The following is a 26,655-nucleotide window of genomic DNA, read 5'->3' as shown; positions in this document are numbered from 1 at the left end:
ACAAAATGAGAGACCAAAGCGGCATCAGAGAAGAGCAAGGTTAGAAGCAGGTACCTGTGTGAGGAAGGAGGCTGCAAAGCTGAAGGTTCGGGCAAGTCAGATGTGAGAATAGGAGAACCCGCGAAACAACGAAGGAAGAAGAAAGGAGGAGTAGCAGATAGGAAGGGGACTGCCGCTTCTCAGAGCAGACGCTTCTCTGCTATGAGGGTGGGACGACATAACGCTCAGCATGCAGAAGCCCTGTGCTGGGAGCTGACTCCACCACCAGGGAGGGTGGAGGCCAATCTGGGACCCTCAAAGCTTCCTTAACAGGAGGCAGCAGGCCATCCCTGTATCGGTCCCGCGTGGAGACTGCCTAGAGCCTGCAAGACACGCACTGCCCCCATGCTGAGACTAGGGATTCTCCGGGGACAAGCTGCAGCTTCCAGGCGCCCCTCAGGCTCGGAGCACAAAGGTGAGTCCTCTGCCTACGGGTCCCCAGGCTCACACACTGCCCTCACTTCCTGCGGCCTCCAGCTGGGGTGCTCACTCTTGGACTGAACTCGAGGTACAGTGCCTTTCACAGTAAACTGCTCTCATGTGGTTTGTCCTGAGCTTTTGATCATCCACCCACAGCCAGCTTAGAGACCCTGCAGAGGTGACGGGAGGAGGAACGAGGAGACAGGAGGGCCACCCTTCCTTGGGGCAAACAGCTCTTCCAGACCTGACCGCTGCTCAGCCTGGTCACTGTTTACCTGCCTCCACATGAACACTGCATCCCTCCCACGACGAGCCCCACTTCTCAGGGCTTTACAACGCATCCTTTCACATGTATGTGTGGCTCTTTTCAAGCTTCTCTGATCAAGAAACCACCCACACTTAGTTCTGAGGTAAAAATATCATGGGGAGGGGAGCCCACGCCCATGCCTGGCACCCCTGCACACCCATACTGCACACCACAACTCCAAGATGCTGCGGGTGTGTAGGTGCCCGGGTTAACCGGGAGATTTGGGCAAAAGCTTGAAGGAGGCAGAGATGGGGGCAGGACAGGTGGGTGTTCGGAAGGTTCGAGAACAGCAAGGAGAGGGACAGACTCAGAGGTCCAAGCACAGACCTGGGGCCCACAGACAGTCCAGGCTGGAGAGAAGGAAGGTGGCATGGTGACAGATGGTCAGATCCAGCAAACATTTTGAAGGCAGAGCCAAAAAGTTTCCGGATGCCTTAGATGGTGTGGGGAGGAAGCGAGGAGCAGGCAGGCAGGCCCAGTGGCACAGTCACTCTGAGACGCCAACACTCAGGGACACGTGGGTCTGAGCTGGAGTAGACCCTGGGAAGCTCTGGGGTAATCGTGGCTTTTTACACGCCCAGAATAAACGAGCCACAGGATTGAGGACAACGGGGGTTTCATGCCCCGCCCGGGCGGTGGCCAGACCAGAGTGAGGAAGAGATTCCTGCTGCCAGGTAGGGGGTGCTGAGGGCCCAGAGTGAGCAGCACGTAGGTTGCCAGGACCCTCCTGGGGGCATAGCCTGGCAGGGTTGAGCTAAGGAGAGACCGGAAGGCAAGGAATCAGAGGGAGCAGCCATGGGCAGCAACGTACGTAAGAAGGGAGGTCGCTGGTGTGACGTCCCTGGGAGGGGAGGCTGGGGTCTGGTGCAGGGCAGTCCCAGAGAGGAGCAGAGTCCCCGTCTGGGTTGGGGGCTGGCAGGCATCCAGGAGCTGCTCGGTCCATGAAAGGAGAAACTTGCACAGCGATCTGACAGAGTAACTTCATGTCTGTTGAATCTGATAATTAAGGAACGGGCTTGGAATCTGTATCTTTATTGACAAAAGCATCAGTCCAGAGCGGACTGGGGACACAGAAAACCATCCTTCCAGGCAGATATGTGGGGGATGGGAAGAGTGGCCTGTCTGGGACCCGGTTTTGATTAGTTTCCGTTCTGGAAACTCATCCAAAGGGGAGAAGAGCCAGCAACACTGCTCAGGGGTGGTTTGGGGTTATCCAGGAAACTTCCCGCCCTCCCCTTCCCTGGGCGGTGACCCCATGCCTGACACAGTTCAAAGGACGCGGGCGAGTGTCATGGCTGACCTGCTATGAGGAGCACGCAGGGCCTGGGCGGACGGCCAGACGAGACCCACCAAGTGGGCCTGCGGAGGACGTCTAGAAAGTCTGACAGCATTTTTAAAAAACACAGACAAAAAGAAAATGTCTGCCTGACGGCCTGGAGGCCTCACTTGGTCGGGGGAGCCCGCAAGGGGGGCTCCAGGGGGCACACTTCCCCACAAGGATCCTGCCGAGCCCCTGGTGCCAAGAGACAAACTGACACTTGTAGCAGCACTGCAGGGCTAAGGGCACGGGGACCGGGGTCCAGAGAATCCTCCTCACTTCGGGGTGGGCCCTGAGGGCTGCACCCAGGGGCGAGGGTCACTCAAGGGGCAAGGGTCACCTAGGGGCGAGGGTCACTCAAGAATAAAGGTCACACCGGGGTAAATGCCACACAGGGGCAAGGGTCAGCAGGGGTGAAGATCAGCTGGAATCAGAGAGGCCAGTGGGTGCAGCTCAGCTCTGAATCATCTTAGTTCCTGCAAATGGACTGAAGTGACCCCAGATGGACGAGGATCCTAAGCCTCAACACCTTTCTTGAAATAGGTTTGCAAATACAATGTTTGGCACCCGAACGGAAACTAATCAAAAACAGGAGGACCCAAGGGAAAAAGAATGAAAATAAGCAGGAAGAAACCAGGCACTAGAAACAGACCCACAGCGGCACGTGTGCTGGAGGTGCCAGACGGCGAGAGGCAACTGACAGAGAAGGGCCCTGGAAACACCAGCTCTGTGGATGAGTCCAGACCGACCCCCAGATGAAGTCTCGCAGGGTAAGACGTCCGTGAGAGGACAAACCACCAACAACAGCACATAAAATCAAACTCTTCACCACATTACCAGGACAGGGAGAAAAATCATAGGACCACTTCAACAGATGCAGAAAAATGCACACACACGTTTGACATCAATTCACGAAACTCTTGGTGAACTAAGGACAGAACTCTGAGAAAACTGAGCACCAGCATCCCATGTGAGCGTGGGGTTCTGGAAGGTTCCCACAGGATCAGAGATGGGCACGGGCCAGCCGGCTGCCCCCAGACCCCATGTGGCAGCAGCCTGGCTGGGAGGCTCTGAGACCAAGAACTAAAGGCTAGTAGGATGAAGGGAATTCGTCTGCGGATGACACAACTATGTCCACAGAAAACCAAAAGCACGCTCAAGGAATGCTCACATTTAGTCAGAGAGTTTAGTAGGTCATAGGTCAAAAGTTAGTTGAAAAAAATTAACTGTATTTCTATATACCAAGCAACTAAGTTAGGGAAAAAATACCACTTAAGAGCATCGAAATATCCCAAGACCATGGCACAGATCTTATTTCTGACCACGATGGAGCTGCTGGCACTGGACCTTCCCTCCTGCCAGAATCAAGTAGACTGGGAAAATCCTCAGGACACTGCTCTTTCTCACAAAGCTGAACATCACTTACCACGTGGCCCAGTAACAAAATGAAGATACATCCACCAAAAACCTTACACAAATGTTTACACCAGCTTTATTAATTGCCAACAACTGAAAACAGCCCCAAGTGTCTGTCAACTGTGGACTGATGACAAATCGAGGGGCCTCCACACAAGGAAACACGACTCAGAAATAACAACCGAATCCAGTCGGCTCTCCACACCCGCAGATCCAACCAACTGCGGATCAAGTCTGTCCTACAGTGGGACCTGCAGATACGGAGGGCCCACTGAGGGACATGAGCATCACGGATTTTGGTGTCCTTGAGGGGGTCCTGGAACCAATCTCCTGTGGACACCTAGGGACGACCGTGCTGAAACATGCAGCAACTTGATGAACCTCAGAGGAGCCACTACGTGAAGGAAGGAAGCCAGACACAAAAGGCTATGTACTGTGTGATTCCAGTTACGTGATATGCTTGAAAAGGCAAAACCGTAGGAACAGAAAGAGACTGCGGTGGCTGCGAGATGGGGGGACAGAAGGCACCCTTGGGGCGACGGGGCAGGGAGCTGGTCCACATTGCCATGTGGTGGAGGCAGAATTTTAACACAATTCCAGCTCTTGAGTCTGGGACCACCTGTGAATGCTTCTGACAACACAGCAGAGGCCATGATGTCACTCCCGTGACTGCTTCACATTGAGTAAGGCTCCGACACAGAGATTCTCCTGCTAGCCTTCAAGAAGTGTGCTGCCGTGCTGGGGGCCCGGGGCAGGGAACCGAGGGCCTCTGGGAGCTGAGACTGCCCAGCTGGCAGCCAGCAAGAAAGCGGGGGCTGCAGTCCCATAGCCAAGAACTGAGTTTGAATAACACCACGTGAGCTGAGGACCCCAAGGTCCAAGGTCCAGAAAGGACACAGCCAGGCAATGCCCAACAGCCTGGGAGATGCTGAGCAGAGTGCTGACGCCTGCCCCAGACTCCGAGACAGGTGACAGGGCTGTTTCCAGCCACCAGGCTCATGGTAACTTGTGTAGTAAGAGAGCACTAACAGAACTGCGCACATAAAAGGGTGGATTCACTGTATGCAAATTATGCCTCAATAAACCTGATTTTGAAAAAATTAATGATAAACACACTCAGCAAACTAGCACCAGAACACATCCATAAGGGTGCTGACAGAAAGCCCGGAGTGCAGGTCACACTTCATGGTCAAAGGATAAGCGTTCTTCCCCGACAACAGAGCACGGCAAGCGCGGGCCCCCTAGCACTCCCACGGGGCCCCAGTGAGATGGAGCAAGAACATGGAGCAGAGGCACCCAGACGGGAAAGGAAGAGCAAGCTGTCCTCACTCACAGATGACAGCATGTACGCAGAAAATCCCAAAGAATCTTCAAAAAAGCTACTAGAATAAATAAGTGAATTTAGCAAGATCGATATGGGAAAAACCAACTATTTCCATATACTGACAACAAACAACTGGAAATAAAATAAAACAGCAGTACTGTTTACAAAAGCATGAAATACTCTGAAATAAATATAAGGGAATCTGAGTAGGGTCCATACACTGAAAGCTACAGAGCGCTGCAGTCCTAACTCAGCAGAGACTGGACCTGGGTTAGAGACACCAGGACGAGAAGACCTAACTCAGCGGAGACCCGGGTAGAGACACCAGGATGAGCAGACCTACCACAGTGGAGACTCGGGTACAGACACCAGGACGAGAAGACCTAACTCAGCTGAGACCTGGGTACAGACACCAGGACGAGCACACTTAATGCTCTGCAGGGGCCAACGCCCCTAAACGGATCAACAGATTTGACGCAACCCCAATCAGAATTCCAGCAGCCTCTTTTTGTATTGACACACCAGTTCTAAAATTTACATGGATAAGCAAAGGGCACAGAAAAGCTACAATGGTTCTGAAAAAGCACAGGGTGTGAAGACTCAGCACTCCCTGGTTTCAAGATCAATCAGGAGAGAGTGGTGTGGATTTGAGCATCAGCAAATAGATCAAAGTGCTGGAATAACCGTGTTCAGACGGACGAAAGTGAACCTCGAGCCTTATCTCAAGCCAGACACACAAGTTAGCAAGTTAGCTCGAAACAGATTGTGGAGCTAAATGTGAAAGCTAAAAATATAAAAATTCTAGAGAACAGAGAAAATCTTCAAAAATTTTTTAGGACACACACTAAACAATAAAAATATTCTTCTGTTCTATGAAAGACAGTGGTTGGGGGGAAACCGCACAACTGTCTGATGAGGCCCTGAGTCAGGAAACGTGAGGGGCTCTTACAACTCAGCAAGAGGACAAGCCGCCCAATGAGACAACGGGCAATGAATTTTAAAAAGTTCTTCACAAAAGTAGACATAAGGAAGCCAATCAGCATGTGAAAAAACGCTCCCATCAATAATCATCAAAAAACTGCAAATTAAAATTTCAGTGTTTGGAATTCTCATTTACTGCTAGTGGGCATGTAAAGTGGTACGACGACTTTGGAAAACTGTTGGCCATTTCTTTTACAGTGATTAATGAACACTTACCAGATGGCAGTAATTCTATTCCCAGGATTTACCCAAGAGAAACGAAAACTCACATCCACAAAAAAGTCTACGAAACTTCAGAGCACGTTTACTCGCAACAGCAAAAACGGGGAACGGCTGGGTCCACCGACAGGCAAGTGGCACAACCTGGCATGGCCGGCCCCAGGTCACCACTCGGCGACAGACAGGATTGAACTGCCGACAGGCCACCACCAAGCGGACACAGAGGAGCACACGCTCTGACCCCACCTACAGGGAATTCTAACGCAGGTAAAACTCACCTGCGGAGGCAGAAAGCGGCTCCGTGGCCAATGGGATGGAAGTGTTGGGGGTGATGGAAACATTCCATATCTTGCTTGTGGTGATGATTACACTGGTAAATACATTTGTTTACATTTGTCAAAACTAACGGCATACACTTAAAAGTTTGTTGTTGGTAAATTAATCTCAATAAAGTTGATACAAAAAGAAAAAAATATCAAAAACCTATTGGATAAAAAAAATCCAACAAGATACACAAGATCACAGCAAAGAGAACCACGAAGCATCATGGGTGATTCAAGACTTAAACACAGGGAGTGACATGCCGTGTCCATGGACTGGAAAAGCAGGTGTGAAGCTTCAACGGCCCCCACCTGGTTCACAGGTTCACAGCCCACCGCTCCCAACCAAATCCCTATAGGAGCTTTGTAGAACCTGTCAAGTCGATTTTAAAACTGACACAGAAACTGCACGAGACCAAGAAGAGCAGGACACTCCTCAAGGATGGCCGGTCAAAGGAGGTTAGCCGGGACAGTCACAGGGCGCGGCCTGCTCAGGGCAGTCAGCAGACAGGGCGGGCAGAGGGCCCAGGCACACGGGGGCACTGCTGAGCGTGGGGAAAGGACCATGTTCCACAAACGGCGCTAATTCCAGCAGATATCGACATGGGGAAGAATAAGGGAAGAACTGACTGGCACAGCGAATGCCTGGCATGTAAACGTGAGCTGAACACGCAACTTTGGAAACAGCAGAGCTGCACATCTTTGTGACCTGGGTTTTAAAAAAACTTATTTAGGACATTACAAAAACCCAGAGGTATGTAGAAAAAGACTGATAAGTTGGACTATAATAAAAATAAGGACTTCTATTCATTACAAGACGTCATTAGGAATAAACAAGCCACAGAGGGAAGATATCTGCAAAACACAAACGTCACAGAAGAGGCTTCATCCAGAAGAGACAGAGCTGTCATAACCCAGTGAAAGCACACAGCCCAAAGATACGGGCGGGCAGCAGACCGAGTAGGCAGAGGACAGAACACGACCTCCCGCGGCCAACATAAACCTCACAGCCCTGCACACGCACACCCAGGACGGGCTCACAGGGGTGCTGTTGGGAAGGTCTGGCCCAGCCGTCCTGGGGTGGAGCAGCACCAGAGCTCTTCGTGAAATGTCTGTGTCACAAATACTGATCTCACAGAAGGTGCCTGCAGGGCAGCGGGGTCAAGCTGGGCTGTGAGCGGGGTACTGCCCTCAGCATGGGAGGGCGTCTGCCTGGCTTCACCCTGATCTACAGAGACAAATACTCAGATCTGTGGCTGCTGCTACAGAGGAGAGAATCCTTATTTCCCCATCTCCACCTTAATTTTGCCTCCAGTGCCCATGACTAGAAGTTCCAGGAAGTTCTTAAACAGGCAATTTCTGAATTAAGGAGCAACACTGGGATCCACACTACAGTAAAGTGCAGTGTGAGATGGTCAGTCTCAGAAACACCCTGGAAACCAGGGTCCTAGAGTAGATGAAGGCCAGGGCCTGGCTACTCTCCCAGCACCCAGGAGGGTGGCCAGGGACACGAGGGAAGCACTGCCCTGTCCATATGTGCAATCCCTCACCCCTCACTCGCCCCTGTGTCCTCGGTCACCACACACACCTGGACACCTAGCTTCTCAGTGGCTGTGGAGGCTGTGAGCTCTAACCAGGGATGCGAAGTTGGGGTTCAGAGGGCTGGAGTAACATGTCCGAGGCCCCACACTTTGATGTGAGCAGAGCTGCTTGCTACACAAGTTCAGGGACCTCCCAGGTCAGGGGTCCCAACTGAGGATGCCCTCTGAGCCTGGACCACAGAAGCGAGGCCGATGCTGGACAGTGGGAGACACTCAACAGGGACGGGCGAGCCCCCTTACCAGCCGAGGCCCCGTCAGAACAGACACTTCCACGTTGTACAGTCACAATCAGCTCTTTAGGCCCCAACCCCTCAAAACACGGTACCTTGTTGTCAAGATCAAAAAGGTAAGAATCTTCTTCCCGAACGTCGGCTTCGGAGTCAGAGATGAGCTCCCCGACATACCTGTGGGGGAATTGGAGCACACGAGAAACTGAAGACAGCAGGGTCGTTATCCTTAACTACAGAATGAAGTGCTCAGGAGCCTGACAAGGCCCACACAACTGTGGCCAAACATTTTGGAGACTTTTGCCAGTGACTGAAGTGTGATTTAACTTTAGGTTCCAGAAGATGATGGCACAGAAACCCTCTCTATCTGACCAAGGATCCAGAATGATCCTCCCCTGAAAATCACTGAAAATGATAACTTTTTTTTTGCTGAGGAAGATCCACCCTGAGCTAACATCTGTGCCAGTCTCCCTCTATTTTGTATGTGGGTTGCCATCACAGCCTGGCTGATGAGCAATGTAGGTCCATGCCCAGGATCCAAACCCGTGAACCAGGGCCACAGAAGTGGAGTACACAAACTTTACCACTATGCCACCAGGCCGGTCCCCAGTGACATCTTCTTAAATGAGCAATGAGCTGTTAGCTGGTGAGCAAGCGAGTGCAGGTAGACAGCCAGAGAGGTGGGCGAGGGGGCTGAAGACACCAGGAGCTTGGTTTCAGGGGCACCCAGTGGGTCCCGGGCCCGGCCAGGCCTTGGCAGTCCCCTTCTCAGTAAGTACGGGGGCCCACCCAGCAGGTCTGCACTCACCCCACACTGCTGCACCCTTCCCCAAAGTGACAGATGCAGCGGCAGCCCTGGTGACCCAGGCACTCACTTACTCGCAGACAAAGGTGCCCAGCGGGATGTCCTGCAGGGACCGCACGCCCCAGCCCATGTTCTGAGTCCGGTAGAGCTGCAGCCTTGCCCTGGAAAACAGGGTCAGCCACTCAAGGCCACATTCCACAACACCCAGCTCACACTCAGATTACCACCAGCGACAGGAGTGAACGAAACAGGAAATACTGCTTTCGTATCTGAAAATGCGTTAGGACTTCACATGTGATGCAGCAGGACCCTAGAGCAAACCCCACAGGCACTGAGGCACTCGCCCTCAGGAAGCTGAGACCTCAAAAATTGACCTGATGTCAGCGCGTGAAACACAGCCCCTGGCGCTCTGTGTGCCTCAGTTTCCTCATCTGTAACACAGGGACAAGTGTGGGCTGACCCACTGGGTTGGGATAAGGACCAAAGGGGCTAACACTTCCGCTGGCCCTAGGGCACGATGCAGGTTAGCTCAGGCAGCGGGTTAGCCACAGGAGCCGAGCTGGCCCCTCAGGGAAGGCACAGGGCACTCTCCCAAGGCCCGCAAGCCACAGGCATCACACGTGCCCACTGCCATGTCCAGTGGCACTTGTGGCGGATGGCCATGTCTGTCTTCACCCCCAAAGGACTTCCTGTCACACATGAGGACAGAGACATGTGGGCTGGTCACGAGCACTCCAAGATTACCGATACTAAGAAACCCCACAAACACTATGAACACTGGTGTTCAGCTACATTTACATTGAACACAAATTTTCCCTTATAACTCAGAGGGACCTTAAATCTTCTAATTCTCGGGCACATTCACGGAGGGCAGGTTCATGACCAGACTCAGGACCTGGCTCTGGGCCAGGGAATGCTGGGGGAGGGATCTGAGCGCTGCCAAGGGAGGGGTGTGGCCAGGCCTCACTGGACCAAGTGCGCTGAGTGACTTCGGAACACGGAGTCCATGCAGTTTGAAAAGGTTTACACCAGACCACCACCACACTATCATTAGAGAAGCTCAAGAGTACAGAGTATTCAGAAAATGACTGAGTATTCACATAGAACTAGAATGGCCCCAACAGCTAAAGCGCACGTGTGAACTGGGAAACAAAGGCCATTCTTGCGTCAAGCCCATTTCTCCGCTTTCAGCTCAGTTGACTGACGGTCTGGTCCTCTCAGGCCTCAGATCCAAGTCTGAGCTGGTGGGAAGCATGACTTTTGTTATTTACGTCACCTTGTACCACTGCCCGAGGCTAAAGGACTCAGTCAGTCACCGTCTCCATGTGCAAGCACACGTAGACTTAACCACACCATGTTCCTGTCTGCGTGAAATACACACAAAATACAGTGAGCTTCTCAAGAAACTCGAATCATTTTCAAAGTGTTAAAACAGTGACCCTTGACATCACTCTGGACTGAAGAGTTTACAACCCAACCCCACGCAGGGGCTCCGGGAGCACGGGCAGGCCCACCTGAGGCCATTCTGCACCACGCGGTTCCGGCAGTTCCTCCAGCAGGAGCAGGCGTGGTTGCACTCGAAGAGCAGGGGAGGCTCTGCCATGTTGAACTCGGGCAGGAGCCGGCCGTCCTGGAGACAGACGAGCAGTTAGGACCGAGTGCAGCTCATCACTCTTGCTAAATAAACTGACACCAATGCATTTTTACAAACTGACATAAAAACAACGGTTTCTGGTCAAGTTTATACTTGGGGCAACAGGACAAACCTATGCGCTCATGTCGTGGATGGGAAGCCTCAAACCAGGCATCTATACAGGTTTTGGAAACCTCCTGGACAGCTCTCCCTGACCCCCAACTGTCGCCGTCTCAGTCCACCCCAGTCAGCCTCCCTCCTTCCCTTGCCCTCTCTCAGCCTTGCCAAGGCTGCCGGCATGGGGGCCTCTTCACTTCTTTCAAGGAGTCAGCGCCCCCTGGACTCCTGTCCTGTGGCCTCCAGCCTGGACCACCCCCATCCACACTCACTGCCCCTCTGTACTCTTGGCCTTGCTGTCCTGCAAATCCCCAGCTCTGGAGGGAACCCGCCACCTGCTTTCCTGTCCTACACTCCAGACATGGCAAAGCTGTGAGGCAACGGTACGGCCAAATCTGAGGCCCCAGCGGCCTAAGTCTGTTCTGAGCAGTTAGAACTTTCCTCAAAATGCTCAGTATGGCCATGCTTCGCAGAGAACACACCCCACGAGCTGTGAACCCCACCAGCCCCTCATGCACACATCTGCCCCCCGCCCTATGACACTCACAGGCTCTTGCCCAGACGCCACAGAACCCGCCCCATGCCCCCTCTCCTCTGAAGTCCACTTTGGAAAGAATCGTCCGCCTGTGGCCTCCACTCTCAGCCTGTGTCTCCTCTCCACCCAGGACACCCTGGCTCCTGCCCCCACCAATGACCTCTGAACTCCTAAATCCGAGTATGTTTAGGGTTCTTCTCTTGGACACTGGCCTCCAGAGCCCTTCTCTCCTGTCTCCTCAGCTGCCTCCAGGCTGGGCTCACCAATGGCCACCTCTGTGCTTCCGGTCAGCACCCTCTGGCCACTCCCGAGCCCATGGCCACCCCCACCACCTCCAGGTGGCCACAAACACAGACGGCTACGTCCCCATGACCCTGCCTCTGTCCAGCCTCTCACTTCTTCCCACCTGTCGCTCCTCCCTCACTGGTTCCCACACCTGGCTCACCTGCTTCCTTCCCAAAGCTGGCCCGGAATACTCTTGGAATCAGGGCGACTTCCCTTTTCATAAACTCCGACTCGCAGAACTTACCGCACCAGTGCACCAGCCGGAGGCAGGGCTCACCTTATCGTACCAGCAGCGCATGCTGAGCTGGCCGCACATGCAGTTGCTGGAGGAGCAGTCGTCTATGCACACACAGTACTGAGGAGGGAGACGGCACATCACACGAGGCCAGCGCACGGGCGCCACTGGTCCCCTCAGATCACCATTCTCAAAACTGTCTCTTAAGCTGACATGTGCTCGCCCTGAAGAGAGGTGCAGTGCCTCTCTTTTCTCTATTCTCAAGGCCATCAAGGGGGTGTGCGGCCTCTCAGGAAGGAGGGTGTGCAGGCAGAAGAGAATGTTCAGCCACTAAGACCCTGAGAGCTCTCGTGAGGGGCTCTGGGCGAGGAACCCTAAGGAAGGAGAGGAGCGGGGAGGTCGGGACGCAGGGGCCACGATGCGGGGCAGGATGGGCACAGACCCCGAAGGCTAAAGAAATCCCGCTGCACTCAAGGCCAGATGCTCCTATGCTCAATGAGAAGGCAAGGAGCAGGGCCACACGCCCTGCCCCGAGGGCACACGTCTGACTTAGTCTGAGAAGTCAGCGGCTCCAGCATGGGCTGCTCTCCCTTAGTGGACCCCTAAACCACCACTCCCAGGGGACGCTCGGCACTGCCCTAGGGGCTGGGGACCCAACACAGGGCTTCAGATCCATTTTCTGGAAGGATCTTCCTCTGCCTTCCAACTCTTTGGCGGGAGGCAACCTCGGAGAGCACCGGGTCTTCCTGCAGAAACCCCCACAGACCTGGCTCCAGAGGACCCCGTCTTCCCCACAGAAGCCAGCCTCCTCCTGCCACCGCTGACCTGCAAATGGGTGATGTTCCTGTCGATGTTCATGGGGGACGTCACGCAGTTCTGAGACACGTACTTGTAGTTGCTGGGGCATGGCTCGCTGTCCACGGCGTTGACACACGGGATGGGGATGCGCTCATAGCCTCGAGCGATGTCTCTGCCACGGGAAAGGGGTACATTACACTCCACTGCGACGAGTGCTGCCCCAACAGGGACTGATTAAGAAGCACAAGAGAGCAGCTGCTGAGCCCTGGCCAGCCGATTTGGACCTGGGCTGTGGGACATCTCAGCTTGGAGAGAAGCTTTCGTTTCACACCCTCACATCCATCATCAGTGATTGCTCCAGAGCCGGTGTGGCCCAGAGCTCCTCACCTGCTCACCGTCTTCTCCACCGGGACAAGCCTCTCTGGGGCAGACTCTCGCAGCGCCTTGCTCGTCTGCAAAGCATTCCACACCTGAGAGTTGAGACTGGCGCACTGCAGGGGCGTCTCTCCCTCCTTGTTTTTCAAGGTGACATCTGAATCCCGAGAAAGAAAGAGGCTAAAAGGAAAAATGTAAGCCAACAGAACATTCAGATCTTAATTTAAACGATATGAAGATGAGATTTATGAAATGATCATCATCAGTAAAAATAAAGAGAACACATCATTCGTTTTCAGGTTAACAAGCTCGCTGACCAGTGCTCCCATATTTACTGTCAAAAGTCATCTGTTTTCTTGGCGGGAAGAGTGTGTAAAGACCTAGGATGGTATTTGATTGTTCTTGGCTTTTCCACTCAAATGCACCCTCAAGGATGTAAAGGGCAGTGACGTGGAGGTAACCCAGTCAGCACCCCAGCAGGTGTTCCCCAGACCTGAGCCATGTCAGACCAGACAGTGGGCTGCAGCACGCTGCTCCTGTGAGTGTACCCTGCCAGGCACACTGACTTGGCTGAGCTGCCACGGAGGTGCAAATCTCGGAGGGCACGTGTGCCACTGCAGGGGCATCCCCGCGTTTCCAGGTGAGGCAGGAGTCACCTGAGGGCACACGACTGGGCAGGGCTGGGCCCTGTCCCCATGTCCCTCCTGCTGATGAGAACAAGGGGCTGCACCCCTCTGACATTCCACTGGGAGCAAGGCAAAGAGGCTCTCCAGGACCCGGCCCCCCGCCCCCCGGGTGTGAGAGACGTGGGAAGAGAGCCTCAAGGCTGGAAAGAGCTCTTAGTGGTGAACGCCCTTACTCCAGCCCTCCTTGACGGGGCGCTGCTCCCACTGGGCTCCTGGAGCAGGCTGGCCCGTCACCCTTGACAGGAAGTATTAGGGCAGGACTCATCTCCACGTTTAATCTAAGTATTTGGGGATTTTTCACAACGATCCCCCCTGAACCAGAAATAACCACACCAACCTCAGACAGAAAGACTTGTCTGCTCGAAGAACAAGCTTCCTTAGGAGGACCTAAGGCACCAGGGCGCTCTCCCACCCCACCAGCCTCGCAGGGACCGCATGCAGCAGAGCCACTCACACGACACAGGCGTAGCGGTCCTCCCTGGCAGCGATGTGCAGGGGCGAGTCTCCGTGGATGTTCACAGCATGGAGGTCACATCTGGCAGCCAGTAGGATCTCGGCTATGTCCACGCAGCCCGAGAAGGCCGCCCAGTGCAGGCAGATGTTCTCCTCCTGCAGACAGACAGACAGACGGTGAGAGCCGTGAAGATGGTGGGACCTGAGGGAAGACCTCTCGGTGTACCAAGAGGAGAGGAAAGGAGAGCAGAGCCAAGCGCCGAGCGCCTGTGCGCACGCCCGAGGGTGCTTCCTTTTGCTGTTTCGTTTTGTTTTCATTATAAAAGTAACATAGTCACAGTACAGAATATTTTAAAAATAGGAAAAAAAAACATCTGGAATTAGACCACCCTAAACACAACAAATTATTAACATAATATTTGGGGGTACTGTTATTTATTTTCTTTTAATTATATTTACTTTGGAACAGTTATAATTGCAGGATAGAGTAATACTTGTATAAGATTTCAAAAAGACAGACAAATTCAATTAAAATTTTACCTCATAAAAACTTCTATAAAATTAAAATTTTAAACAAAACAAAAAAAACCTGAAAAATATTTGTGCCATATATAAAATATATACTACTTATGATTATTACAAAGTTTATTAGAACATTACAATTTTGAAAAAATGTGTGTGCAAAGGATATGAAAATAAAAAACTTACATAAGATAAAAGAGGAAGAGTAAACATAAATACAAGAAAATGTTCAACCTTGCCAGATAGCTGAACAACATAAATTAGAACAACAGAGTAATATTTAACCTCTCACACTAGGGATAAAGGAGTGGCAGATACAACGAGAAATGTGCAACCCCTTGCAGGGCTGGTCTGTGCATCTGAACCCCCACCCCTACCCTAACCTGCCCCCAGCCTGGAGCCCACCGCCGGGCTCCCCTCAGGCAGCCTGTGCGCTGACTCCTCCATGGTCCCTGAGCTCAAGCATGGGGACGGACTCAGCCTGTCCCCGTCCTTCACTGACCCTTAGTTCGTCTCCGCTTCTTCCCCTGGACTCTGATGCCAGTGAACGCTGACTACTTCTCTTTTTTGGATTAGTCTCAAGGCTTAACCCTCAGAGGGGGGATTTCGGGGTTCAAAGACACATGCGTTTTATTGCCCTTGAAGCGCTTTCTGCTCTACTGGCAGAGAGCGCAGACCGGCTCACTGCAGCCCCATCCCCCCGGAAACACCAGTATTTTCCCAGGCACCAGGACAAAAGTGAAGACTGATGTCCACTCTCATCACACAGGCAGAGCCCACCGCAGGGCACACCCACCCCACGTTGGCCTTGGTGGGCCGACTCCGCATGGCTCAGTTCCTGTCCCCTCTCCCACCGAGGGGTGATGGCCTCAGCACATTGCGGGGACCTGCTGGGAGGCCGAGTGTCCGGCTGTCACACGCGGTGCTCTCAGACCATCCGCCTCCCAGTCTCCACATTCTCAGTAGCTCCAAGGCTGTCAGCTCAGTGACCTTTAGGACTCAGTGGTCCTGTCTCTTTGTCATCCTCGTCAACAGCAACTGCCAGCCCCAAGCACGGGCTTTAACACCTCCACTCTGTTTCTAACAGGAAAACTAAGAGCACACTCTGTCAGCCTCAGTATTTCCTGAAAAGCCTATTTTTTGTCTGGGCTTCCTTTCCTGACATTGCTCTTAGAAGCCTTCCACTCCTCTGATCTTGGCTTCTGGTTTCCATCTTCCATACATCTGTGAGCTCCTGAGCAAAATGTGGTTTCCTTAGGGGCCTCTCTTCTCTTTCCTTCATCAGAATGAGTAATGATTTGGTAACCAGAATGACAGTTCCAAGACTTCCCAGTCCTCCTGAGCTCCTCCTATGGTAAGACTGTGTGGTCCCAGCCTTTCTAAGGCCCACCTGCTACATTACAAGCCTGGCCTACACGTCTGAGATGACAGAGGCGACTTCTGCTTCCAGGAAAGATGGAGCAAGGGAGACCAGACTGGATTCACCCTCCCACCCAAAAGAAACAAAAGAGTAAGAAAAAAAGTCAAAATATGTGAAATAAGGTTTTCAAGACACTGGCACATCAGGCAATGAAAGACTGTACCCCGAGAGAGGAAACCAACAAGGGGGCCTGCAACCGCCTGCTCACAGTCTCGAGCAACCAGCCTCGGTGTGGGGAGGGGACGGGAAGAGCCCGAGACAGGAAACTGAGAGCTGAGGGCCAACACAGCCACAGTTCACAGAGCAGGGTGTGGGCTGGGACGGAGGCCTCTGGAGATCTGTACGTGCCCACCTTGGACCTCCAAGAGGACACACCCCGAGGCCAAGGCATAGAGGGCTCCATGCTGCCACCCACACAGAAGAGGTGACCAGCCCCAGGCGGAGACTGGCTTGGAGCCACCTAACCAAACTAAAAAGCAAAACCCAAAATGGCCATCCTGTTTCCAAGTAACTTCCCTGCACCCAGGACAAGGCTCAAGACACTTCCAGGAATACAGAAATTCCCAGTGCGGTCAAGTTCACAACGTCCGGCGTCCAACCTAAGGTTACCAGACGCGCAAACAAACGGAAACATGAGGCGCATGAGGAGCAAAACCAACCGATCAAAGCCCAGAACTGACACAGATGTGAGATTAGCAAACGAGTCATCAGAGCAGTTGGTCTAAGTGTATTCCACATGCTCAAGAGTTAAGCAGAGATGTAGTTTAGAAAACACTAAAAAGAGGAGGCTGGCCTGGTGGCATACTGGTTAAGTTTGCATGCTCCGCTTTGGCAGCCTGGGGTTCACAGGTTCGGATCCTGGGCATGGACCTATGCACCGCTCATCAAGCCGTGCTGTGGCGGCATCCCATATATAAAATAGAGGAAGATGGGCACAGATGTTAGCTCAGGGACAATCTTTCTCAAGCAAAAAGAGGAAGACTGGCAACAGATGTCAGTTCAGGGCCAATCTTCCTCACAAAAAAAAAAAAAAAGAAAGAAAATACTAAAAAGATCCAAACAGAACTTTTAGAGCTGAAAGCTACAACATCTGACAGGAAAATGTGCTGGATGGGATTAACAGCATAACAGACATTGTAAAAGAAAACAGTAGTGAGCTTGAACACACAGCAATAAAACCAGCTGCACTGAAATCCAGAGCGGAAGAATCATTTTAGAAAAATGAAAAGAGCTTCTGTGATTGTAGAACAACTTCAAGCCCCTGATACACACAGAACTGGGGCCCTCGTGAAGCGAGTGGGCAGAAAAAGCACTGGAAGAAATGATGACTGAAAAATGTCCAAATTTGACAAAAACCCTAAACCCACAGATCTGAGAAGTTCAATGAACCCTGAGCACACGTGCACACACAAACAAACACCACTAGGCACATCATATTGAACTGTGACAAAGAGAAAATCTTAAAAGCAGCCAAGAGAAAAAAGATATGTCACATACAGAGAAGCAGAGACAAGGGCACACCAGAATTCCTCACTGGAAACACTTCAGGTGAGGACTCAGGGAAGCAATATGTTCAAAGTGGAGCAGGAAGAAAAAAACTGTCAATCTAGAATTCTGTATCCAGCAAAAATATCTTTCAAAAGTGAAGGCAAAATAAGGACTTTGCGGGCACGAGAAAGCTGAAAGCACTCATCACGAGCAGACCAGCACCATGGGGGTCGGACGAGAAAGTGGCGGGAGGACCCGAGCAACCAACGAGGAGCACCGGAGGGGTGACACCAGCAGCTGAAACAGGAGACTTATCATCACAGCCTCTCAAAAGATCAAGACTGCTTAACAAAATGACACCACACTCTGGGGTTCGGAACACATGTATAAGTAAATGTACGAAAACAGCAGCACGAGGTTGGGAGGGAGAAATGGAAGGTCCCTCTGCGTCTGTAATTTCAAGACTTCCCATAAAGAGCATCAGTCGAGGCGGCGCAGTGCTGGATAAAGACAGACACACAGAGCTCAGCAGCGTGGAAGACAGAGCCCAGGAAGTGACCCACACGTCACGGACAACAGACTGTTGACAAACATGCAGAAGCCAATTCTATGGAGAAAGGACAGCTTTCTACACAAATGGTGCAGGAACAGCTGGACATCCACATGCAAATGAAAAGAACTCTGACCCATACCGTACGCCACACACAAAAAGTAACACCTAAAACTATAAAACTACTATAAGAAAACATCAGAGAAAGTCTTGGGATCTTGGGGTTAGGCAAAGGTTCTTAAAAAGAACACGATCCATAAAGAAAATACTTTATAAACTGGACTTTAACAAAATTAAAAAACATCTGCTCCTCAAAAGCCAACTGTTAGGATTTGTAAATCACACATTTATACAGGACCTGTATCCAGAACACACAAAACTCTTAACACTCAAGAATAAGAAAATAAATAATCTGATAAAAAATGAGCAACAGATGAGAAGAGACCCTTCACTAAAGAAGAAAAAGACGGACCACATTACGAGTTGGGGAGGCTGGGGGAGCCAGACTCGCACACTGGAAACGATGCCATGGCTGTGGAAAGCATTGGGCAGTTGGGCCTATCAGGTGACTCAGCCGTTCAACTGCGAGGGAGTCCCCAAGAGAAATGAGAGCCCTCGGCCTGAATGCTCTCACAACAGCTCTGTCCATAACAGCCAAACACTAGAGACCCAAATGGCCGTCAACAGGTGAAGGATAAACATGCTGATGCATCCGCACCACGGAGCACACGGCCACAGAAAGGAAGGAACTATCGACTCTCAGAATAACAATGCTGAGAGAGACGTCCGCATAGCACAGATCCATTTATGAAAAACCAACACACGCAAACTAATCCATCACGACAGAAAGCAGAGCAGTGGGTGCCTGGGGACGGCGTCAGCAGAAGGAGGAAACCTGGGACTAAGCGACGTTCACTCTCATGACTGTAGTGATGGTTCCTGGGGTCAAAACTTATCCGATTGTACACTTTAAATAGTGCAGTGTGCCAATTACACACCAATAAAGTTGTTAAAATAAAATATTAATGTTGTTTCGTCATATAAATAACAAACATGCAATTTAATCAATTCTTCCAATTCATCAGAACTACCACCAGCTGCAGAGCTAACGTCCACTGGACACTGCCCACGCCCCCAGAACATTCTCACCCTGCGACAACTGCATGCGGTAAGAGGACACAGGGCTGGCACTGCTCTAACCCACCACATCACCCTTTCAGGAGGCAACTTTTGACGTGCAGATGACACGTTAGCGAGGCAGACGGTGACTGTGTGCAGCCATCTGCTATAGCCACACTGAACTTCGTCACTTTCCTTCCCTCTCATTCTCATCCAGACCCTCTCCCCAGTGCCTCCCAGCTCACAGCTCCTCTCATGATGGTGTCCCACCACCCTGCTGGCTCAGGGGGTCCTGGAAGACCTTCCAAGAAACTCCCTCGAAGTGAATCGGAGGCGCCTGTTGCTGCCTGAGACCAAACAGCCCCGCTGACACTCGGCTGGAGGGCTGTTCCCAGAGACCTGGCCAGTCCTCTGCTTGGTCCCAAGCCCTATTCTCTGGGCAAACAAAGCTGTCCTACAAAACTATCAACGCAGTATCTTAAATCACAGTCCAGAAAACAGGACAGGACAAGGTCAATCGTTCCCTTTCTTTCCTTCCTTCCCAGGCAACTACGGTGCTAAGAGCCGGGGTCACGCCTCCACCTGCCTGGGTAGGGGGTGTGCCCTGGCGCTCCTCAGTCCCAAACATGGACACGGGAGTCAGAAGTATCATCACAGTCCAGATGTGCCTCTAAAAACGCTGATTTAGGGGCCAGCCCGGTGGCGCAAGCTGTTAAGTGCACACGTTCCGCTGCGGCGGCCCAGGGTTCGCTGGTTCAGATCCCGAGCGCGCACCAGCGCACTGCTTGTCAAGCCATGCTGTGGCAGCGTCCCATGTAAAGTGGAGGAAGATGGGCACGGATGTTAGCTCAGGGCTGATCTTCCTCACAAAAAATAAATAAATAAATAAATAAATTTTAAAACGCCGATTTTTCTCAGACCTCTGGCCCTCGATTCACATCCAGCAGTTGGCCAACACGCAAAATACCAACAGAAAGCCACATGGGTCAACGGGCTACTGCAGACACAACGGGAAGAGAGAAGAGCCGCGGCCAGGTGCTAGGGTCCCACTTCCCAGCAAAAAGAGCCTTCAGCTGTCATCCCCGCATACCCTCGTCCCTCTATCCTCTTCCAGGACCCGCTTCCCCGGGGGGAAGGCACAACCAAGGGCAGCGATGGCCAGAGAGACTCACGTTGTCCCGGATGTTGATGTCAGACCCCTTGGACAGCAGCAGCTTCACGAGGTCCACGTGCTTATACTCAGTGGCCCAAATCATGGGCGTCCAGCCACCATCATCCTAATTCGAAAAGAGAGAAACAAAAATCCATCACAGCTCCTAGAAATGAGTAACATGAAGAACCACCTCACTCAGGACCTGCAAGGTGGCCCGGAAGGCAGGAGCCAGTCAGAGTTCCCACCTTGTTGATGAGGAAGCTGAGGCTCAGAGCGCTGCCCCAGCTACCTCAGCGAGTGCAGAACAGAGCCAGAACCAGCACCCTCTGACCGACACAAACCTCTGCTCTAAGGATGGAAAGAACTGCTGGTGAACCTCGCCCTCTCAAGCCCACTGGGCAGGACCCGCCAGGACAACTCTACACATCTCAGGACACGTGACCAAGTCATGTAAGAAAAGGACCACGGGGCTGGCCCGGTGGCACAGCGGTTAAGTGCACGTGCTCCACTGCGGCAGCCCGGGGTTCACGGGTTCGGATCCCGGGCACGCATCAAGGCACCGCTTGTCAAGCCATGCTGCGGCAGCGTCCCATGTAAAGGAGAGGAAGATGGGCACGGATGTTAGCCCAGGGCCAGTCTTCCTCAGCAAAAAGAGAAGGACTGGCATCGGATGTTAGCTCAGGGCTGATCTTCCTCACAAAAAAAAAAAAAAAAAGAAAAAAAAGGAAAGAAAGAAAAAAAAAGAAAAGGACCACACCTGACCCTCAGAGACCAGAGTCTGGTTGGTGGGAAGCACTAACAGGGATGGTGTCTGCTTATCCTTTTGGTCCCAGTGACATGGATGCCAAGCAAGAGCAGCAGCTAAGAACTCCAGATGGACAGACAGATGGACATCGAGGCCCAGAGATTAACCGAGGTCGTGCAAAGTCTAGCCTCTTCTTGAAGGGCAGGGAGCAGAAAACCTGCTCAGGCTGATTCTGTCTGTGGGGTGGATCATGGTTCTGATGAGCTGGCTTTCTACCACTCCACCCGCACAGGCCTGTCTCCCTATGCAGTGGTCCTGGGTAGTTTTATTTAAACCAGAAAAGGACAACCTTTCAGGAAATGAGCAACACGTTGCCAACTCCTAGTCTGGCGGCAGAAGGCTCCACCTCTCCCAGCACCTCTAACACGACATCCTGCACATCCCAGGTGCCACATTTCTTCTGTGGACACACAGCTTCCACAACTAAAGCGAGATCGTCCCTGCAGGTCAACTGTGGGTACCACCAGGCACTGGAGACACGGCAAGGATGACACAAGCCCACCTGTGGAGCCAGCCCAGCCCCGGGGAGAAACTCACAAACCCAACCGGATGGGAGACAAGAAATGAAACCAGGCAAGGTTAGACGAGTGCTTAGACGAGTGAATAGGGCAAGGGTCCAGCTGTGGACCCCATTAGAGCAGAGGTGGGTCACAGGCTACACCACAAGGAGCTGCTGTTCTGGACATCTGGGAGGGTCTCACAGTCGGGGTGGCGCTCAGGGAGCTGGGGGGGGCAACAATGGCTGGGCTAATGGGGTGGAGCCTGTGAGTGAAGAGAGTCATGTAGGGGGATCCCGATGAACGGGAGGGAGGCGCCCTTGTTCTCCCCAGTCACTCACTTGTTCAACAGACACGCATAGGGCCTCCTCCATGCCAGGCACTGCCAGGCACTCCACACCACACAGACCCACCCTTGGGGCCCTGACAGCAGGGTGGAGATAGACAGGCAAACGATAAGCAAACACAGAGAAAGAGGTAGAATATCAGACAATGGCCAGTACTAGGAGAGAAGATGGGGAGCCCTCTCTGGGGCGGGGGGCACAGCACATAAGAGGCTGGGGACCTCACTCAGGTGGTGACACCTGAACACAGGCCAGATGGAGGCCAGCGCAGCCCAGACGGACACCGTGTGAGTGTGAGTTTGCAGAGCACCCAATGAGCAGGCCAGGGGAGGAGCAGACAGGCAGGGTGCGGCCAGGCCTCCCAGGGCATTAAGGGGGCGGCCATAGAGGACGGACGCAAGACAGAACTGCTGCAGAGGAGAACTGCATCCCTGGCCAGTCCGTCAAGTGGGGTGTCAGTGAGTGGAGGGGTGGCTTCACCTGACAGTTGACATCCATCTGTCCATTTGAAAGCAGATACTGAACCACATCATAGTGGCCTTTCTTGGCAGCCAGGTGCAAACAGGTGGAGCCCTCTGCGTCCTGCAACACAAATGCCATTTAGGTCCAGAGAAACCACACTGGGACTTACAGCGTGCCAGACCCTGAGTGCATGAACACAGTGAACCTTCACTCCCCACCAGGAGGGAGGTGTGTACGGAATGAGGAGTGACCCGGGCTGAGGTCGCTCGGCCGGCATCCAAACCCTGTCCAGTGGGCTCTCGACCTGAGCTCCTGACGCTGATGGGGCAGGGCCTCAGGTAGAGAGGAGTCCTCCGCTTTCAAGACACACCTGCAGGTGCACGTGACAATCACCTGTCCTCTCCTCCCCCCGTGGTGTGGACAGGCTGCGGGACACCACGGGCTCCTCCCTGTGGCCCGTGTGCAGGGCCCTGTCCCTCGACGAGCTATTCCAACAGGACTCTCGGCGCCACTCCAGGCCTTTGGGGTTCCTCACACGGCACGGGGACGGCCCACCCGGCCCTCTGTGTGTTCACAGTTGCCATGGCACGTTTAGAACAGTGCCAGTGACCCAGTAAAAGTTGTCCATGTTCCACAGAACTATAAATCATACATGGCAGAGAAGAGCAGGGACCAGAACAGGGGAAGCTTGCCCTGCAGCCCGAGATACATCATGACAGCCGACTGCCTCTGCTTCGCTGCCTGTGGCTGCTGGGCACGTGTCCTTGTCTATTTTATCAAGGACACTAAATACATCACATTATCTGAACTATCTCAAAACAAAACAAAAGCCACCCAGCCAGTGTGCAGGAGAGACCCAGGATCTCGGGAGGCCAGGGCCACCATGCCCAGGTCACACAGCCGGCTCGAGGCCAAGCTGAGCTTCCATCTTCCACAGGTGGACCCTCCCTGTGCAGCCACCTCGAGGGCCATGCAGATACTCTGCCACCATTTCCTCCTGGCAGGGGCTCTTCGCTCTTCTCCTCCATTCCGGTCTGTACTGACTACGCTCGGTACCCCCTTTCTCTCCCTCATTTCTATTCTCAGAGCAGTAATCCCAGATTTTAACACAAATCATTACATATATTTCTGAAGGTAATCAGTAAACCTACTTTTCTCAAGAAAACCACTTAAATCCCATATTACTGGTATTTAAAATTTTATTATAAATACAAAATGTACAGTTGTTCATTTAAAGGCTTGCCTAATTTTCAGGTGTTCTCAATCATTAGAACAGGTACAGTCTGATGGTCCCCTAAATCTAGAGGATGCCACAGCTCAGAGGACAGAAACCGCGAAACAGATGTGCTAAACGGGATGGTCCTAGAGCACCAAATACACACAGAGCTGCTGCATTTCTGTGTCGGGCAGATGAAGGGACAAATGCAACATGATTCTCACCTGTCAGTAGAACGTGCCTTAGCGAGCAAGGCCACAGGTGCCCTGAGCCCTGGGACTCGAGGCAGGAGCAGGGAGAGGCCAGGCAGAGACCAGGAGCGGGGAGAGGCTGGGGAGAGACAAGGAGCAGGGAAAGGCCGGGCAGAGCAGACACCAGGAGTGGGGAGAGGCCGGGGAGAGGCCAGGCAGAGCAGAGACCAGGAGTGGGGAGAGGCCAGGCAGAGACCAGGAGCAGAGAGAGGCTGGGGAGAGACCAGGAGCAGGGAAAGGCCGGGCAGAGCAGAGACCAGGAGTGGGGAGAGGCTGGGGAGAGACCAGGAGCAGGGAGAGGCCGGGCAGAGCAGAGACCAGGAGTGGGGAGAGGCTGGGGAGAGACCAGGAGCAGGGAGAGGCCGGGCAGAGCAGAGACCAGGAGTGGGGAGAAACCAGGAGCAGGGAGAGGCTGGGCAGAGCAGAGACCAGGAGTGGGGAGAGGCTGGGGAGAGACCAGGAGCAGGGAGAGGCCGGGCAGAGCAGAGACCAGGAGTGGGGAGAGGCTGGGGAGAAACCAGGAGCAGGGAGAGGCTGGGCAGAGCAGAGACCAGGAGTGGGGAGAGGCTGGGGAGAGACCAGGAGCAGGGAGAGGCCGGGCAGAGCAGACACCAGGAGTGTGGAGAGGCCAGGCAGAGCAGAGACCAGGAGTGGGGAGAGGCCAGCCAGAGACCAGGCAGCAGCGTCTGGCCCACAAGCTAGGAGGGTTTATTGGGGAAGCAACAAGAGTGCAGAGCGGGGACTGAGGGTATTTCAGCCAAGGGAACACCACAGAAAAAGACGTGCAAGTGGCAAGGCAAACAGTGTGCTGTAGGCAGGGACAGGTACTTGGGCTGGTTCACCCACAGTGGTTAGTTACGAAATCTTCAGGTGGACCAATGTGTGTGCATAGGACTGTCACCCCCACAGCCCCACTACCATCTCAAGGAACAACCCCATGGTGCCTGGTCCCATTTATTCTCCTCCCTCCAGAAGTAATCACTATCCTGAATTCAACAGTTACCATTCTCACACAGCTTTTGATACTTTTGCTATATATGTATGTATCCATAAATGATGGTTTTACATGTTTTTAAATAGTCTATCATACTGTTTATCCTTCTGCAATTCATATTTAGTTCAACAGGATGTTTCTGAAATTTATCTTTGTAGATAATACGTAGCATTAATTCATTTATTTCAACTGATGTAAAACTATTTCTGGTTTGTGTATTCCTGGTTGAGGAACATTTAGCTGTTTCTGACTTTGTGTTATTTAAAGACACATTGAATATCACAAAATGTTTCCTTGTGTGCACATGCAAGACTTGACCGCAGGCTTCTCCTGGCTCCGAGGAGGGAGGACTGCCGGTTTTGGGCTCCGTGGGAAGGCAACCCCGCCCCACGGGGAGCGCTGCCTATGCTGCTAGGGAGCCGCAGCCTTTGGGCTTTACAGAATTCAATGGCCACACAGTGGCACCTGAGTGGTGTTTTAAAAAGACTAAGAGGGGGCCAGCCCAGCAGCATAGTGGTGAAGTTCGCACGCTCTGCTTCAGCAGCCCGGGGCCTGCAGGTTCGGATCCCAGGCGCAGACCTAGGCACCACTTATCAAGCCATGCTCTGGCAGGTGACCCACATATAAAGTGGAGGAGGACTGGCAACAGATGCTGTCCCAGGGCTACTCTTCCTCATCCAAAAAAAAAAAAAAAAAAAGGCTGAGTGCCTTTCCACGTGTTTACTGGTCACTTATGTTTCCTCTTCTGGGAAGTGCCTATTCACGTTCTTTGCTCAATTTTCTTTTGGGTTCTTTTATTTCTAGCAGTTCCTTAGATTTTTTGGCTATTAATGTTTTGCCAGTGTGTTGTACAATCTTCTCCCCATTTGTAGCCTGCCGTTCGTGTGCTCTGTGACATCTTTTGCTAATCAGAAATTCTTAATTCTAACGCACTTTACATTTTTCTTTTTTTTTTTTGTGAGGAAGATCAGCCCTGAGCTAACAACCGTGCTAATCCTCCTCTTTTTGCAGAGGAAGACCGGCTCTGAGCTATCATCTATTGCCAATCCTCCTCCTTTTTTTTTTTCCCAAAGCCCCAGTAGATAGTTGTATGTCATAGCTGCACATCCTTCTAGTTGCTGTATGTGGGACGCCGCCTCAGCATGGCGGGACAAGCGGCGAGTTGGTGCGCGCCCAGGATCCGAACCCGGGCCGCCAGTAGCGGAGCGCAAGCACTTAACTGCTAAGCCATGGGGCCGGCCCCACCCCCCGCACGTGACTTTATCAATCTTTTTTGTGTCTTGTTGAAGAAATCTTTCCTTATGCTGCAATCATAGATAATCCTTCCTCTTAACTTCTAAAAGTTCTATAATTTTGCTTTTACTCTTGATTCTTCTGTTTACTATTTGCATGAAGTATGTTCTCCATCCTCTTTACGTCCACCTGTGTCTTCATAGTTAACAAGAGAACAGTGCAGAAACACAGAGCTGGTTCCTGCTTTCTTATCTACTCAGATGAATTTCTGCCTTTTAATTGGTGTGTTTAGTCTTTTTACATTTAATGTAATTACTGACATGGTTTAAGTGTATCCCTTTGCTATCTGTCCCTTCTGTATTTATTCCTCTTTTCCTGCCTTTTAGTTACAAATATTTTTTAGTATTCCATTTTAATGGAATACTTTAAATAGCTCTACTAGCTTTTTGAGAAGTTTCCTTAAAGCTCTATCTCTTAAATTATTTTAATACTTTCTCTAGGTATTAC

At 52.2% G+C, this 26,655-nt stretch overlaps 1 protein-coding gene across 10 annotated transcripts in view; it reads right to left on the bottom strand.

The window, feature by feature from the left end:
• EHMT1 (euchromatic histone lysine methyltransferase 1) overlaps positions 1-26,655 on the bottom strand; it is a 194,319-nt gene that overhangs the window by 8,873 nt on the left and 158,791 nt on the right. For 8 of the 10 annotated variants that reach the window (XM_058524654.1, XM_058524658.1, XM_058524653.1 and 5 more), the window contains 9 exons: positions 22,473-22,574; positions 20,366-20,470; positions 14,096-14,250; positions 12,968-13,135; positions 12,608-12,752; positions 11,792-11,902; positions 10,492-10,607; positions 9,052-9,138; positions 8,271-8,349 (listed from right to left, as the gene is read on the bottom strand). In XM_058524654.1, the coding sequence (XP_058380637.1) occupies positions 8,271-8,349; positions 9,052-9,138; positions 10,492-10,607; positions 11,792-11,902; positions 12,608-12,752; positions 12,968-13,135; positions 14,096-14,250; positions 20,366-20,470; positions 22,473-22,574 (1,068 nt within the window). The remainder of the gene's footprint in view (positions 1-8,270; positions 8,350-9,051; positions 9,139-10,491; positions 10,608-11,791; positions 11,903-12,607; positions 12,753-12,967; positions 13,136-14,095; positions 14,251-20,365; positions 20,471-22,472; positions 22,575-26,655) is intronic. The other 2 variants (XM_058524651.1, XM_058524652.1) reach the window with 1 other exon arrangement.

Source organism: Diceros bicornis, chromosome 28 (genome assembly GCF_020826845.1).
Source record: "Diceros bicornis minor isolate mBicDic1 chromosome 28, mDicBic1.mat.cur, whole genome shotgun sequence".
NCBI classification, from domain to species: domain Eukaryota; kingdom Metazoa; phylum Chordata; class Mammalia; order Perissodactyla; family Rhinocerotidae; genus Diceros; species Diceros bicornis.
Note: the sequence above shows the minus strand (reverse complement) of the source record. Positions and strands in the feature narration are given on the sequence as shown.